Source organism: Octopus sinensis, linkage group LG12 (genome assembly GCF_006345805.1).
Source record: "Octopus sinensis linkage group LG12, ASM634580v1, whole genome shotgun sequence".
Classification (NCBI taxonomy): domain Eukaryota; kingdom Metazoa; phylum Mollusca; class Cephalopoda; order Octopoda; family Octopodidae; genus Octopus; species Octopus sinensis.
In genome coordinates this window covers 52220345-52237480 of record NC_043008.1, presented here as the reverse complement: position 1 = coordinate 52237480, position 17136 = coordinate 52220345, and the positions used below count along the sequence as shown (strand labels likewise).

Here is a 17136-nt window from a genome sequence, read left to right as displayed (position 1 = left end):
AATGCACGCTAAAATTATGTACGTAAGCACCTGCTAACATTTATTTTCTTCTTGACTACCCGAAATATGCAAACATACTTTTTATTGCAATCACAGAAATAAACACATGGAGAATAAGAAGAAAAAAAAATGAAAAGAAAAAATACTCTTTATAGTTTCTCTCTGCTTGTACACGACTCTATTCACAAGTACTGTTCATAGTCGGCCCCTCCTTGATTTTTTTCTCAAAGTCAAGGTCACTGTTTGCAAGTTCCATCAACACCATAGCAGACATTTGAACTCTCTTTGACCCACCGTTCTTCTTCATCTCACTTTATGAAAGCAGTAGTTGCTGCTACAGCTATTACTACTGCTGCTATCAGAATTTACTGCTGCTACTACTACCGCTACAATTAGAAACATACAAGTTGATGATGACACCGAGATGTTTTTCCCCGTGTCTGAATTATACCGGTGGCACCAATGAAAAATCCCTTTCTTTCTCTGCGTTGGGAGAAAAGAGAATTTACAGTAAAAACAAACCCTCAGCCCTCCCTCCACGTCAAATGATATTTAACCGTGTGAAATCTCCCTAACAAGTGCGTGCATTATAAACACACCAACCATTGACTCCTTACATCTCTTGATTACACATATAATTGCATCTTGTATACACACATACAATGTGGAAAGCGAAAACAGTTAACAGCAATAACAACAACAAATAATAACATCTTATTTATCTCCCTAACAAGTGTGCTGTATCTTCACTTTTTTTTTTCTTCTTCCTTTCTTTGTTTACCTTGCACCACAGTACGGATGGGCAGACAGAACAAAACTGCCACGGTATCATCCGCGGATGAGCCATGCGACAAAACTGGTCGCTGTCCTACAATAGAACGTTGCCCGGCAAATCACATCTGTCATCTATGCACAAAAGTCGAAAATTCCTTCCGAAATAGATGGGTTGAATGCAGTATCTGTCGTGTTTCGATCTGCTTTCAATGTGCCACAAACTTTCAGAAGATCCCAGGTCAAAAGAAAGGACACCATACTTCTATGATGGATAAACTCTGGGAAATGGTCCAGCTACCAAACTGGTCGTTTCATTGCCTGACTTGTGTGGCGACTTGTGTGTCCCCTGCCACCATTGCTGCTGAACAGCAACAACAAAACCCGACAACCGTGTCTTCCGCTGCCATTGCTGCTGAACAGCAAAAACCGACTACTTTGTCTTCCAAAACCAGTCCTGTTGATAAAGAACAACAGCAAAAACTGAATCCGCTCGCTCGTGTCTTCCTCCCCTGTCACTCTTCAACAGCAGCAACAAAAATCGGCCATTCATGTTGAAGAACAACAAAAACAGAAACTTAAACCCCCTATGTCTTCCTCCCCTATTGCTCTTCGACAACAAAAATTGATCATTCCAGCTGAAGTACATCAGCAGGAACAAAAACCAACCATGCCCTCCTCTCCTGATGCTTCCCAACTAAAACAGAGATCGACCATCAGCACAGAAGTTGCAGAAATTAGACGAATGATTTCTGCTTTGAGTCGTGAAGTAGCAGGACTCAGAACCAGTGTCTGTCCAAAAACTCGCAGCGAAGGGTCATATCGGAGTGCCCTGCTCAGCAACTTACCTGTAGCTCGTACAGAACCTCAATGCATCAAGGGAGTTGCTGAACCAGCCACTCGTGAATTAATAGCCATCGGAGTGCCAGAAGATGTGGCAGATCTGCAGGCATTCATTGGAAACACAGCTAGGGATCTCAGCTGTGTCCCTCCAAAAAGTGCTTCCCGCCTTGGCCGACCGGGATCCAAACCAAGGCTGATCAGGCTGTTGTTTACGGGCTTTACTGAGGCAAAGACATTCCATCTGGCTGCTGACAGAGCTCGGCGTGACAACATTATCAACTTTAGAACATGTCCTGGCCTACCACCTGATGTACGCCCAAAGCTAAGATCTGTGGCTTCCCTAAATCGCAACTCTGTGCCACGGGAGAGTTTTAGCCTCTACGATGATGGACAGATCTGGAAATTTGTCAAGTCTGGTGAGTCGTGGATAAGGGATGCCAGTTGGACTGAGCAGACTACACCCACAACAACAACTGGCAATACAAAAATCTTGGGAAACTAACCAAGCCATCCCCTGTATATCATCATCTGAAATCCAGATATAAACTGCTGTCCTTGAATGCGCGTAGTTTATGCAACAAGGTGCATCTTTTTGTCTCCTACGTCAAAAGTATCAACCCAGATTTCATCACAGTCACGGAAACATGGGCACACTCTGCACTCTGTGATGGAGTTTTCAGCATAGCCGGCTACAACCTGTTCCGCAAAGACTGCATAAATCGCCGTGGAGGGGGTGTGATGATTTATGTTCAATCAAGTCTATCGGCAATCCCCTGTGATGATTTGAACCAATCTCAGCAGGAGGTATTTTTCTGCAATATATACATGACCATGTCAACACTTCTGCTCGAAGTCGTTTACCGTCCTCCAAATTATCGCCAAGACGCACAGCTTTTTGATATCCTCAGAGCTGCTGCCATGAAAACAGCCACATATGTGTATATTGCAGGGGACTTCAATTTCCCTGAGATTGACTGGGAGGCCTTCCGTTGGCCACAAAGTGCAGACGATTTCCTTGAACTGGTGCTGAATTCAAATTGGTCCCAAGTTGTTACCTCCCCCACAAGGGGTAACAACACTTTGGATCTGCTACTTACCGCTTCTCTTGAAACAATCACTAGTGTCACTACCGAAGAACCTTTAGGTGACTCTGATCATTCCATGATCATGGCCGACTTGTCTCTGATTGGTTGTAACAAAAAACACAACCATCTTCAGACTGCCCACTTTGACTGGAATAAAGCAAACTGGAGCTCTTATTGTACTGAGCTGCAACGCCCAAACTGGCGCAAATTTTATGTCTCAGGAGATGTGGACACTATACTCCAGAACATTCTGAATTCAATATGGGCAGCATGTGCAGCATCAGTACCACGCAAGCACAAAAAACCACCCTATAGTGCAATTTGGGAGACTGCAGCAGTCCGACTTGCCAGGAAAGAACGCCGTAATGCTGAACGGGAATACAAATTGCACAAATCAGAGAGCAACAGGAAAAAGTGCAATAGGTCAGCCAACCACCTCAAGCAGGTGACAAAAAAGGCAGTGCTTGAATTTGAACAACGCTTTGCAGCTAACCCTGACAGCAAAGTGTTCTGGAAGTATGTGCACTCAAAGCAGAGGCCCCACTCTCCTGTTGGTCCCCTTCGCAATCCCCACACAGGACAGATTACTGGCAATCCCGAAGAATGTGCAGAAATCATTGCTGGATGCTATGCCAGCATCTTTACTGTCGAAGACCAAAATGTTCTATCTTCATCACCACTGACATCGGACTCTATATCTACTATGCAATTTACACCAGCAATGCTGCAATGCCACCTTAAGAATAAACGCAATTATGCCTCTCCTGGTCTCGATGGTGTTACATACCTACTTCTCAAACGCGGTGGGTACTTTCTTCTAAGCCAACTTTCTCTATTCTTCCAATTCTGTCTTGACAATGGTGTTACTCCAGAACAGTGGAAAACTGCCAGTGTCATCCCTCTGTTCAAAAAAGGCGACCGCACATCGCCTGTCAACTATCGCCCCGTCAGTCTAACTAGCTGCATCACCAAACTGATGGAATCCTATATCAGAGAAACCCTCTGGAACTTCTGGAAGTCTCACAGCTTCATCCAGCCATCACAATTCGGATTTATTCCTAACTCCAGCTGCTGTAATCAACTCATCGAGTTTCTTGAGGACGTTACCCAAATCACTGATCGCGGATCCTGGGTGGATGTTATTTACCTGGACTTTGCTAAGGCTTTTAACTCTGTGCCACACAAAAGACTTATGGTGAAGCTTTCTGCGTTGGGTGTAAGAGACGAACTCTATAACTGGTTGAAGTCCTTTATTTTCAGCCGAAAAGAGGTTGTCACAGTTCTAGGACAGCACTCTTTACCCTATGAGATGACATCTGGTGTACCACAGGGATCTGTTCTTGGCCCCCTTTTATTTGTTGCATATGTTAATGACATAGATGCCAACTTAAAGAATGCCACAGTGCTGAAATATGCAGATGACATCAAGCTGTACCTCGAAATAAAGAGGTCAAATCCTGTACACTATAGATCTCTATTGCAAGCAGACCTGGACACAATGCAGCAGTGGATCATGGACTGGCAACTCAAGCTGGCTGTGGACAAATGTACCACCATGCATTTTGGGAGGAGAAACCCAGCGTCCACCTACTCCCTCCACAACACTAGTCTCAAAAAGTCTTCAAGTGAACGTGACCTGGGTGTTATTGTCAACAGTGATTTGCGTTGGACAAAACACATCGCTAAAATTGTCAAGAAGGCTGAGGGTGTCTTGGCATCACTCACCAAATCCTTTGTGAGCCGCTCTCCAGCTATCTATCTGCGGCTTTATATAGCTATGGTAAGACCTCACCTGGAATTTGCATCACCGGTCTGGAACACCTATCTTGCCCAAGATATCAATCGTCTGGAAGCCGTTCAGCGATGTGCAACCAAAAGAATACCCTCAATTAGGCATTTGCCATATCCTGAATGCCTTACTTCCCTGGGCATGGACACATTGAAACTCCGACGTCTGGCAGCTGACTTGGCAGACACCCATAAAATTATCAACCATCGTACAAACAATAACTCTGACCACCTTTTCAAACTCCACCCATCTAACACCCATGGACATATTTACAAAGTAAGAAAACAGCACAGCTCCCATGACTTCAGGAAACATTTTTTCACACTAAGAGTTGCTGAAGCATGGAACAAACTGCCGGCATCAGTTGTTAGTTGTCGCAGCACTGCATCCTTCAAAACTTCCATGCTTCCTGAGATTCGCCAACACTACACCTGATCTTCTCCTCTCCATACACACACAAGCATGTATCTGACTCATACACTGTTCGCTTTCCAGACATTTCTACATTACTGCATGTACTTTATACGCACTTTCTGACGAGTTGTGGTGCACCTGAGCACTGTATACAATAATTTCATTATTATTATTAAACAATTAAAAGAATCAATGGAAATGACTGTAATGGATTGACACCTTACCTCTTGGTTACTCACTTATATTCTATTCACCTATCCTGGAATCTGCATTTTATAAATATTATAGACAGTATTTTTGATATCAAGTACATGTCTGAATAGCTAAGAGCAGTTTTCCTCACTTATCTGGGTCTAATTATCTGCAAGAATTGACCAATTAAGTTGTAGGGTTGAGTTTGACTTCACCCTACTACACTTAGGGGTATTAGGATTAGGTTTCTGTCAATAAGCAACAAATAGTAACATTGCACTAAGGTTTTACCTAACTTTTTTGCATTGATATACTTATGTATTAAATCTCCCCTAACAGATTCAATTTCAGTTATTTCTGCCAACTCCTTTTATAATGCTATATCTATTAAATAGCAGTTAGCCTGTAACTTCTGACCCCTGTGACATGGACCATACCATTAAACTCACCACACAACATATTACCCTCGCTATTTCCCCCAGTATAATGTAAACATGATGTAAACTGCAGCCTGTGGAAATTTCTCCTGGGAGTGACTTTATTTATTTACCATAAGATGTAATACCAAGGATTATAATAGCACCTTAAAATGAAGTTCTTACCATTCCCTTCTATTCCATTATTTTTATTTCATCTCACTCTATTATCTTAATTTACTTTCCCACATGTTAGTTTCCTAACATGTGGACTCTCTGAAGAAGCCTTGGGGCTCAACTATTGTCCAATCCCTGTCCAATGTTTGTTCATCCCTGTATATCACTGACGGGATGAGGATAACTTGGGAGATTTGGCAGCCTCATGGTAGAAATGGCTGTAAGAGTTTAGTATTTGTACACTCATCTATTATTATTCATTTATTTCTATATGGCAGGAGTGGCTGTATGGTAAGTAGCTTGCTTACCAACCACATGGTTCCGGGTTCAGTCCCACTGCCTGGCACCTTGGGCAAGTGTCTTCTGCTATAACCCCGGGCCAACCAATGCCTTGTGAGTGGATTTGGTAGATGGAAACTGAAAGAAGCCTGTCGTATATATGTATATATGTGTGTGTGTGTGTGTGTGTGTGTGTGTGTGTGTGTGTGTGTGTGTGTGTGTGTGTGTGTGTGTATGTGTTTGTGTGTCTGTGTTTGTCCCCCTAGCATTGCTTGACAACCAATGCTGGTGTGTTTACATCCCCATCACTTAGCGGTTTGGCAAAAGAGACCGATAGAATAAGTACAGGGCTTACAAAGAATAAGTCCCGGGGTCGATTTGCTTGACTAAAGGCAGTGCTCCAGCATGGCTACAGTCAAATGAGTGAAACAAATAAAAGAGTAAAGAGTATATATATCTGTTTATGTATTTATTGGCTTATTTTATTTGGTTACTTGGATCACTCACACATATGTTTGTAATCAATTAATAGATAGATATAATGAATGTTTACTGGCTGATGTATGTCGATTGTTTATCCTCTCCATTTTCTTATTTGCTATATATATATATGTGTGTCTGTGTGTGTGTTGATAACACTATTATCTTCAACTGAATACCAACGCAAGATGCTTGTCTGAATCAGTTCACTTGGAAAATGTCATGAGTGACAGGCCCTTAGTGAAATTGCAATTACTAGAATGCAAATTTGCATACAAAGCAATGTGCAGTCACTGCAGTCGAAATATATGTAGATCAGATATATGCTGTAGAAAACTTTTAAATAAAGAAGTTTCGGACATGAATAGAATATCCACTCACCTCTTCATCATCAATGTTATTAAATACTCTCCAGAATATGTACAGTTCTGAATAGGAATATGGAATTACTCAATCAGTGAAGTTACCAGTATCAGTATCTCTTTCTAAGCTTGAGTTCTATATAATGGAACATTGTGGATAGAAGGCATCTAAACCAATTTCAGAGGTAATGCTAGTATGGGTTGGATAATTTGACTGAGGACTGGCGAACCAGATGGCTGCACCAGGCTCCAATCTGATCTGGCGGAGTTTCTACAGCTGGATGCCCTTCCTAATGCTAACCACTCCGAGAGTGTAGTGGGTGCTTTTACATACCACCAGCATGAGGGCCATTTAGGCAGTACTGCCAACGGCCACACTCAAATGGTGTTTTTTACGTGCCACCCACACAGGAGCCAGTCCAGCGGCACTGGCAACGACCTTGCTCGAATATTTTCCCCATGCCACCAGCACAAGTGGCAGCAAGGCAATGCTGGTGATGATCACACTCAAATGGTGCTGTGTACATGTCACCGGCACGGAAGCCAGTTTGCTGCTCTGGCAACAATCATACTCTGATGGTGCCCTTAGTGCTCCACGAGCATGGATGCCACTCATCGAATTCGATTTCACTTGCCTCAACAAGTCTTCGCAAGCAGAGTTTAGTGTCCAATGAAGGAAAGGTACTCATAAGTGTGCTGGTTACACCACTGGCATAGGCCATGAGGTTATGGTCTCACTTGGCTTGCTGGGTTTTCTCAAGCACAGCATATTTCCAAAGGTCCCAGTCACTAGTCATTGCCTCAGTGAAGCCTAATGTTCGAAAATCATGCTTCACCACCTCATCCCAGGTTTTCCTGGGTCTACCTCTTCCACAGATTCCCTCCACTGCTAGTGTGTGGCACTTTTTCACACAGCTATCCTCATCCATTTTCGCCACATGACCATACCAGCGCAATCGTTTCTCTTGCACACCACATCTGATGCTTCTTAGGTCCAATTTTTCTCTCAAGGTACTTACACTCTGTCGAGTATGCACACTGACATTACACATCCATTGGAGCATACTGACTTCATTCCTTGCAAGCCTACGCATGTCCTCAGCAGTCACGGCCCATGTTTCACTGTCATGTAGCATGGCTGTTTGTACACATGCATCATACAGTCTGCCTTTTACTCTGTGCAAGAAGCCCTTTGTCACCAGCATATATATATATACACACACACATATATATAAAGTTCAGCTAAACCAGAAAGTATTAGTAAATAGGGAGGGTACATTCCTAAAAATGAACAGCGCATCTCTTTAAGAGATTAGTAGGTAGAAATCCAGCAAGTAATAATTAAAATATGTATACAATCTAGCTCAGCAGGGCATTGCAGAACATAAAAAACTATAATATTTAAGCAAGCGTCAAAAGATGTCATTGAAAGATTTACTTTCCCTTGGTCTAGAGGAGAGGAGGAAAACAAAGATGTTATAACAGCCGATGGATCATCATTATCTCCATTTTAGTCTAAAGAAGACTAGATAAATATAACCAGGAAATGTACTAGAAGACTTTGCACTTAATTTGCATGACTATTATCCTTTCTGTCCTTTTCATTATTTTTGAATGGAAAATGTTGAAATGACCTAAAGTTTTTTTCTTCATAAGCAACACCCATCAGTTGATTAGGAGGTCTGGCTCTTTTACTTATTTGTTTTTTGTTTTTTGCCTCTCTGTGGTTAGTCATAAGTCACATTCACCAATGGAATGAAGCTATTTGATTGGTGTAAAGCAGTGTCCTTAAGGTCAGTTAATCTGGCATGCAGAAACTTATCAATGCAATGGCTGAGGAAGCATCCACAATGGAACTAAGAAAACATTCGAATTTATAATTATTAAGAGCAAACTTAAGTAAAATGATATGAATATGGAAAATTGTTACCTAATGATGGTGTGCAGTGTAGAAACATATGTTGTGAGACATTAATGAGACCTGTGGATTTCTATCCACGTTTTATTGTTGCTTTTATTATATTTATCCTAAGCTGAAAGGAGTTCCATGTGTATACTCGTACTATTGGATTACCCTGGGAAATGGAATTAACAGGTGATAACAGACAAGAGGCATAGGGGCATTTTAAGAAGTACACATTGCAAAGTATTTGCCAAAACTAAGCTAAATTGAATAGACTCCATGAAATGCCAGGTGGGAAAACTAGAAGTAGTTGATAGCTTCCATTACCTAGATGACCAACTCAGTAGTGGAGGTGGATGCTCCAAGAGTGTAACTGCTAGAATAAGAATAGGCTGGGCAAAGTCCAGAGAGCTCCTACCTCTGTTGGTAAAAAAGTATTTATAATACTTGTAAATAAATGGCAATAAAACAACAGCAGAATGTAAAGAATATTTTATGCTAAGTAAAAAGAATGTCAAGATCATTTATAATAAAAAATAGTTTTTATCATAATCGTTTTCTGAATCACTCTCACTCTCAATAGACTCATGCATACCATCACTTGTAGACATGATTGCTAATTCACAAGACAGTCTTGTAGATTTCTTTTTAAGAAACAAGTCTAGAGTTGTTTGCTGAGAAGAAGCTTTTTTTTTTTGCTGTCTATAAATTTCTCGGTAACACGCAGAAACATTTGTTAGGATAGTAGAAACATTTGCATTTCATTCAACATCTGGATCTTGTGCTTGAAAAATTTCAGCTCACCACACAAAAGTGAGCTAAAAAATAAAACTCATAAACCCAGGGTCTCGTAAAATGAGTCCTCGTATAGTGAGGTATTACTGCGTGTGTATACATATATATATATATATGCGATATATGCATGCAGATATAAAAATATTCACATACATATACGTACCGAAATATACAGTCACAACCACACCCAAACACAAGTACATATATGTATATATGTATTCACAAACATATTTTTATACATACATATATATAAGTGTGTGTACATACATGCACATATGCACCTATATAAGCATACAAAAAATATGCATAAACTTACATACACATTCACCTACATAATTATTATAAACCACACATCCAAACGACAAGCCATTAATCTGACTATCAGTTGAATCCATCAACAGAAATGTACCAATACATAAATATATGCACAATACATATTTACTCACAAATGTAGAGAACTCATGGGAAAAGGAGATTCCACCTAATTTTGATCTGACAGAGGGACTAGCAATCTGAAGAGACAGTAGTGTTGTAGACAAAGCCATGAAGGATATGAAAACAGAGAAAGTCCCAACTCATCAGGAATCACCACTGCGATGCTTAAAATATCTGGCAGTGTGGGTTATGATTTAGTCACCTCCATAATTAATCAGGTGGTACACGAAGGAGTCATACCCAATGACTGGTGTAGCAGCACCATAGTCAACTGCTACAAATGTAAAGGTGACACCTTAGAAATAATTACAGAGGTATCAAGTTGTTGGATCAGGTGACAAAAGTCACAGAGGAGATCACAGCCCAACCAGTTAGGTAGAGAGTTTGTCTAGATGAGATGCAGTTTGGTTTTGTGCCAGGCAGAAACACCATTAATGCCATATTTCTGGTAATACAACTGCCGGAGAAATACCTAGCCAAAGATAAACCTCTGTACTTGGCTTTTATTGATATGGAGAATGCCTTTGACAGGGTATCCAGTCTCTTACCTTGTGGTCAATGCAGAAACTAGGGACTGATGAGTGGCTGGTGAGAGCTGTACAGGTCATGTAAGGTAAGAGTTTGCAACAAGTATAGCGATGAATTCATGGTAGAAGTAAGGGTTCACGAAGGATCAGTCTTCAGCCTCTTCTTGTTTATCATAGTCCTCCAGACAATAACAGAGGAGTTTAAGACAGGCTGCCATGGGAGCTCTTCTGGGCTGATGACTTTGTTCTTATAGTTGAATCACTACCAGAACTAAATAAGGAATTTCAGGAGTGGAAGCAAGGTGTGAAATTGAAGGGTCTTAGAGTTAACCTAGCAAAAACCAAAGTCTTAGTAAGAAGGAAAGCAGACAAATCACAAATCACTTCAGGCAGTTGGCCCTGCTTAATCTGTAGGAAAGGCAATGATAGAAACTTCATAGGATGTACCCAATGTAAGCGATGGACACATAAGAGATGCAGCAATATCAGAGGAGGATTAATTAGGAAAATAGTTCTTGTGTTTGGAAGGTGCACAAGTACAATAAACACTAAAAATGTACAGAAAATGGACTCCATCGACTGCAAGGGAACTAAGCTAGAGGTGGTTGATAGCTTCTGTTATTTAGATGATCAAGTCAGTAGCAGAGGTTCATGCTCCAAGAGCGTAGCTGCAAGAATAAGAATAGGCTGGGCAAGTTCAGAGAGCTCCTACCTCTGTTGACTACAAAGAGGCCCACCATCTGTGTGAAAGCACACTATAAGATGCTTGTGTGTAAACAGCTATGCAGCATGGCAGTGAAATATGGGCTGTAATTGCCAAGGACATGCGTAGGCTTGAAAGAAATGAAGCTAGTTTGCTTCACTGAATGTGCAGTGTCAGGGTGCAGCAGAGTATAAGTGTCTTGAGAGAAAAGTTGGGCATTAGAGGCAAGCCAAGTGAAACCATAGACATGGCTGATGTTGGCGTCACTTTATTGGCACCCATGCTGGTGGCATGTAAAAAGCACCATTCACACATTGGTCCTCATGGAGGCAATGTGGATGATGCCAATGTCATGTAAATGGCACCTGTACCAGTGGCACTTAAGAAGCACCAGTCAAGCACTGAGCAATGCACAGGCAATGTGGTCAATGTTGGTGTCACATAACTGGCACTCATGCTGGTGGAATGTAAAAAGCACTGTTTAAGCACTGGCCCTCATGGAGGCACTCTGGCCAATGCTGGTGTTGCATAACCAGCACCTGTGCCAGTGGCATGTAAAAAGCACTTTTCAAGTACTGGGCCTCATAGTGGCAATGACAAATGACTGAGACCCTTGGCAATATGCTTTGCTTGAGAAGAAGACCCATCAAACCAAGTGAAATCATTAGCATGGCAAATACTGGTGTCATGCAACTGGCACCTGTGCTGGTGGCACTTAAAAGTGACCATTTCACTCTCAGAGTGGTTGGCGTAAGGAAGTGCATCCAACTGTAGAAATCATGCCAAATCAGACTGGAGTCTGGTGCAGCCCCTCAGATTACCAGCCCTGGTCAAACCGTCCAACCCCTGCCAACATGAACAACAGACCTTAAATGATGATGATAATGTAAAATACAATATACAAACATACAAAAAGAGATAAATGAAGAAAATAACCAAAAATAAAAGCGTACATACACAAACACGACCATAAACTTAGCTTCAAGTGACCTCCATACCTTCGGGTTATATTAGCACCACTCCCAGAACATTTCACCTATTTACCTTAGGCTATGGCTTTTTCAATGGGAACACTGCATCCCACTTGACTGTGGACCTGGTTGATCTATTGACTTATAGGACTTGTGGCCCTTTGTAACACATTGTTATATTTTTTAATGCTATTTCAGTTTTTCTGTAAACACAGACACACATACATATGTGTAGTAACACGTGTTTGCATGTAATTTTACACATGTGTTGATGTATACATGTAGATGCATGTTTACATATATGTTATTTGTGTGTATACGCATGTATATATTTATATATGTGTATGCTTTTATTTCAGTGGTAATGGTGGTGGTGGTGGTAAGGTTAAAGATGCTGATTATGATGATGATGATGATGATGTATCACTTAAGAAATTTTCTATTTTTCTGTTGTCAGCTTTCTGATTTACACACTGTTTTCCTTTTGTGTGTGTGTGTGTTAGTATGGCTATGGAATGGCTATGTTGAGGACAGTGGTAGAGAAATTTTGGCCATAATAATTAAAGTAATTCTCTCTATGACCTTAACATTAACACAACATTAACAGTAATATTAATATCAATATTAAGATTAAGAAGGGCAAGTGAGCTGGCAGAATCATTAGCACAGCGGGCAAAATGCTTAGCGCTGTTTTGTCTGCCGTTACATTCTCAGTTCAGATTCACTGAGGTCAACTTTGCCTTTCATCCTTTCGGGGTCGATAAATTAAGTACCAGTTATGCACTGGAGTCGATGTAATCAACTTAATCCGTTTGTCTGTCCTTGTTTGTCCTCTCTGTGGGTAGTAAAGAAATAGGTATTTCTTCTGCCATTACGTTCTGAGTTCAAATTCCGCCGAGGTTGACTTTGCCTTTCATTCTTTCAGGGTTGATTAAATAAGTACCAGTTACAAACTGGGGTAGATGTAATCGACTTAATCCCTTTGTTTGTCCTTGTTTATTCCCTCTATGTTTAGCCCCCTGTGGGCAAAAAAGTAATATATATTACGATTAAGATTAACCTTGCTTTCATCCTTTCAGTGTTCATAAGTACCAGTTAAACACTGGGGGTCAATGTAATCGACTTACCCCTCCCCTGAAATTGCTGGCCTTGTGCCAATATTTGAAATCAATTAATGACTCAATATGAGTGGGTGTTGTGAACAAATTTGATAATGATGCAATGAGATTTATGTCTGATTCTTAAAGAAAACATGTAAAAAAAAAACATTTTCTTGGGACAAAATGTGGGAAGAATTCAGATTTTCATGATTATTGAGATTTTATGTTATTCTTAAAACCAATTCCAATGTTTTATATGAGTTTTCTTGATGTAACCATTCACATTATAAAATCTTTTAAGTGTTTTGAAAATAAATTGAGATTTTTTTCTTCTTTTTTCAATCTATTTCCAGATATCCAGGCCACAAAATGGAATGTAAAAGTTTGTTATGATGTGACTTACTATTATTCAGTTCGCATTACATTGAACAATGACTATAAAGACGTATCATATTACAGCGAACAAAGATGCTTCTACGACAATTTTGAATTAAAAAGTGGAGAAAAGCCAAGTTTTATTAAAGTTAATCAGAATTATGGCTATAAGGTAAGTAAATTAAAATAGACACACAAATATGCAAAAAGTTTATAAACACACACATACATACACATACTCATACATACACAAACTCATACATACACATACATACATGCATATCTACTTGTACACTTGTATCATCAAAAATTATGCTATTTTCAAAGAAATAAGCTGAAACTGGTATTTAATAATTGCATTGACATGGCATATGTTCTTTATATTTGAATTTAGATTCAGATCCAAAGAGCTTTAAAATTTTCACCCCTAACAGGATTTGAACTCCTGTTCCTTATTGTAGTTCTGTCCCTAAACCATGTAATTAAAAACTCCTGTCAACCATAAACATTAAATTAATGAGTTAGGTGGCTTCAAAAGAAATTATATATATTTGGTGTGTGTGTGTGTGTGTGTGTGTGTGTGTGTGTGTGTGTGGTAAGAAGTTTGCCTCCCAAACACAAAGGTTCAGATCCAGTTCCACAGCTTGGCTTATTGGGTAAATGTCTGCTATTATAGCCCCAGGCCAAACAAAATCTATATTGGATTTAGTAAATGAAAACTTGAAGAACTCCATCCTATACATATACATACATAAATACATACATACATACATACATACTTACATACATACATACATACATACATATATATACATATGTATGTATGGATATATCATCATCATCATCGTTTAACATCCGCTTTCCATTCTGGCATGGGTTGGATGGTTTGACTGAAGACTGGCAAGTCAGATGGCTGCAACAGGTTCCAATCTGATCTGGCAGAGTTTCTGTAGCTGGATGCCCTTCCTAACACCAACCACTCTGAGAGTGTAGTTGGGTGCTTTTAGGTGTCACCAGCACAAAGGCCAGTCAGGTGGCACTGGCGATGGCCACACTCAAATGCTGTTTTTTATGTACCACCTGTACAGGAGCCAGTCCAGCAGCAATGGCAACAACCACTCTTGAATGTTGTTTTTCACGTGCCAGTAAGGTGACGCTGGTAACAATCAGCCTTGAATGGTGCTTTTTATGTTCCACCGGCATGGGAGCCAGTCAGTGGCCCTGGCAATGATCAGGTTCGGATGGTGCTTTTAATGTTCCACTGCACGGGTGCCCAGTAAGGCGATGCTGTTATTGGCCAATTCAGCAAATTTGATTTTGATTTTGTTTCCCTTGCCTCAACAGGTCTTCACAAGCAACGCATAAGTAGGCTGGTTATACCGCTGGCATAAACCATGGGTTATGGTCTCATTGGCTACCAAGTCTTCTCAAGCACAGCATATTTCCAAAGGTCTTGGTCACTAGTCATTGCCTTGGTGAGGCCCAATGTTCAAAGGTCGTGCTTCATCATGTCATCCCAGGTCTTCCTGAATCTACCTCTTCCACAGATTACCTCAACTGCTAGGAAGTGACACTTTTTCACACATCTGTCCTCATCCATTCACACCACATGTCCTTTACCAGCATAGTCGTATCTCTTGCACACCACATATGATGCTTCTTAGGTCCAACTTTTCTCTCAAGGCGCTTACACTCTGTCATGTATGCACACTGACATTACACATCCAGCAGAGCATACTGGCTTCATTCCTTGCAAGCTTACGCATGTCCTCAGCTGTCACAGCCCATGTTTTACTGCCATGTAACATGGCTGTTCGTACACATGCATCATACAGTCTACCTTTTACTCTGTGCGAGAGGCTCTTTGTCACCAGCAGAGGTAGGAGCTCTCTGAACTTTGCTCAGACTATTCCTATTCTAGCAGCTACACTTTCAGAGCATCTACCCTCACTACTGACTTGGTCACCTAGGTATCAGAAGCTGTCAACTACTTGTAGTTTTTCTCTCTGGAATGTGACAGCAGTTGTTCACTGCACATTTTCAGTGTTTATTGCTCATGAGCATTTTCCACATACAAAAACTATCTTCCCAGTTAGCCTTCCTTTGATATTGCTGCACCTCTTATGTGTCCATAGCTTACACTGGGTACATCTTATAGAGGAGATCCCAGGAGCATCCTGTCTTGAATTCCTCTGTTATTGCCTGGAGGACTATGTTAAATAGGAGGGGGCTGAGTACTGAACATTGGTGGACCCCTACCTCTACCTGAAATTCTTCACTGTATTCATTGCCAACCCTCACCTTACTGACAGTGTCCCTGTACATGGTTGGCACAGCTCTCACTAACCTTTCATCTATCCCTAGTTTCATCATTGGCCACCAGATAAGGGATCGAAGGACCCTGTCAAAGGCTTTCTCCATGTCAACGAAAGCCAGGTACAGGGGCTTATCTTTGCCCAGGTATTTCTCCTGCAGCTGCCTTACTAGAAATATAGCATCAGTGGTACTTTTCCCTGACAGAAACCCAAACTGCATCTCATCTGGACTGACACTCTCCCTATTAGTTGGGCTAGAACCCTCTCTGTGACTTTCATTACCTGATCCAACAGCTTGATACCTCTGTAATTATTTGTTTCTAATGCATCACCTTTACCTTTGTAGCAGTTGACTATTATGCTGCTACACCAGTCATTGGGAATGACTCCTTTGTGTATCACCTGCTTAACTATACGGGTGACTAGGCTATAGCCGACACTGCCAGATGTTTTGATCATCTCTGTGGTGATTCCTGATGGGCCAGGGTCTTTCATACCCTTAATTGTTTTATCTACCAAGGCACTGTCAATTTGGATAGCTCGTCCCTCTGTTGGGTCAGAATTCGGCAGGCTCTCTTTCTCCCATTCATTCTCTTTATTTAGCAACCTTTCATAGTGCAGCCTCGTTTAATGCAAGTGAGCCATCATCCATGCAAATACATTTCTCTCCTATGACATTATGATTCTGTCTCACACACTATCTCGCAGCACGAAATATCTTAAGTCTTTGGTCCTCACAGCACAGAACATTGGCAAATTTTTTCTTATCTGCTTCCCCCCTGGTTAAATAAACCTGTCTCCTAGCTTCCCTTTTGACAGTCAGACATGATGCCCTGCTGCCAATGTTCTTCCAGTCCTTCCAACCCTATTTCTCTTCTCCAATGGCCCTGTCAATAACATTGTTCCACCACCACATTACCTTGGGTCGAAAGGGGATTTTGCACCATACACTAGTGGACCTGCTGGTCTGTATGGTGTTGAAATGTATTCATAAGGCACATATTAGCACATTTACAGAACTTCACTATATACAATGCTTTTCACTTTTTCCTTTGGAGCATATATGGAGAATTTCTGTGGGCTTCCTACTCTGAAACAACCTACATACAACTGACCATGTGAGAAACAACCCTCTTCTAGATTGAGATCGATAACCTCATTTATATACCTTTTCATTCCTACAAAACTACAATACCTTTAAGCT

At 40.9% G+C, this 17136-nt stretch overlaps 2 protein-coding genes across 4 annotated transcripts in view; both read left to right on the top strand.

Annotated features, from left to right (window-relative positions):
* LOC115218043 overlaps positions 1 to 17136 on the top strand; it is a 215384-nt gene that overhangs the window by 147064 nt on the left and 51184 nt on the right. The window lies entirely within an intron of this gene.
* Positions 1 to 17136, top strand: part of LOC115218105 — a 121022-nt gene that overhangs the window by 92705 nt on the left and 11181 nt on the right. Inside the window, exons 5-6 of one of the 3 annotated variants that reach the window (XM_036507982.1) lie at positions 13596 to 13789; positions 16991 to 17047. In XM_036507982.1, the coding sequence (XP_036363875.1) occupies positions 13596 to 13789; positions 16991 to 17026 (230 nt within the window). In that variant the 3' untranslated portion in view covers positions 17027 to 17047. Of the gene's footprint in view, positions 1 to 13595; positions 13791 to 16990; positions 17048 to 17136 lie in introns of those variants that run through there. The other 2 variants (XM_036507980.1, XM_036507983.1) reach the window with 2 other exon arrangements.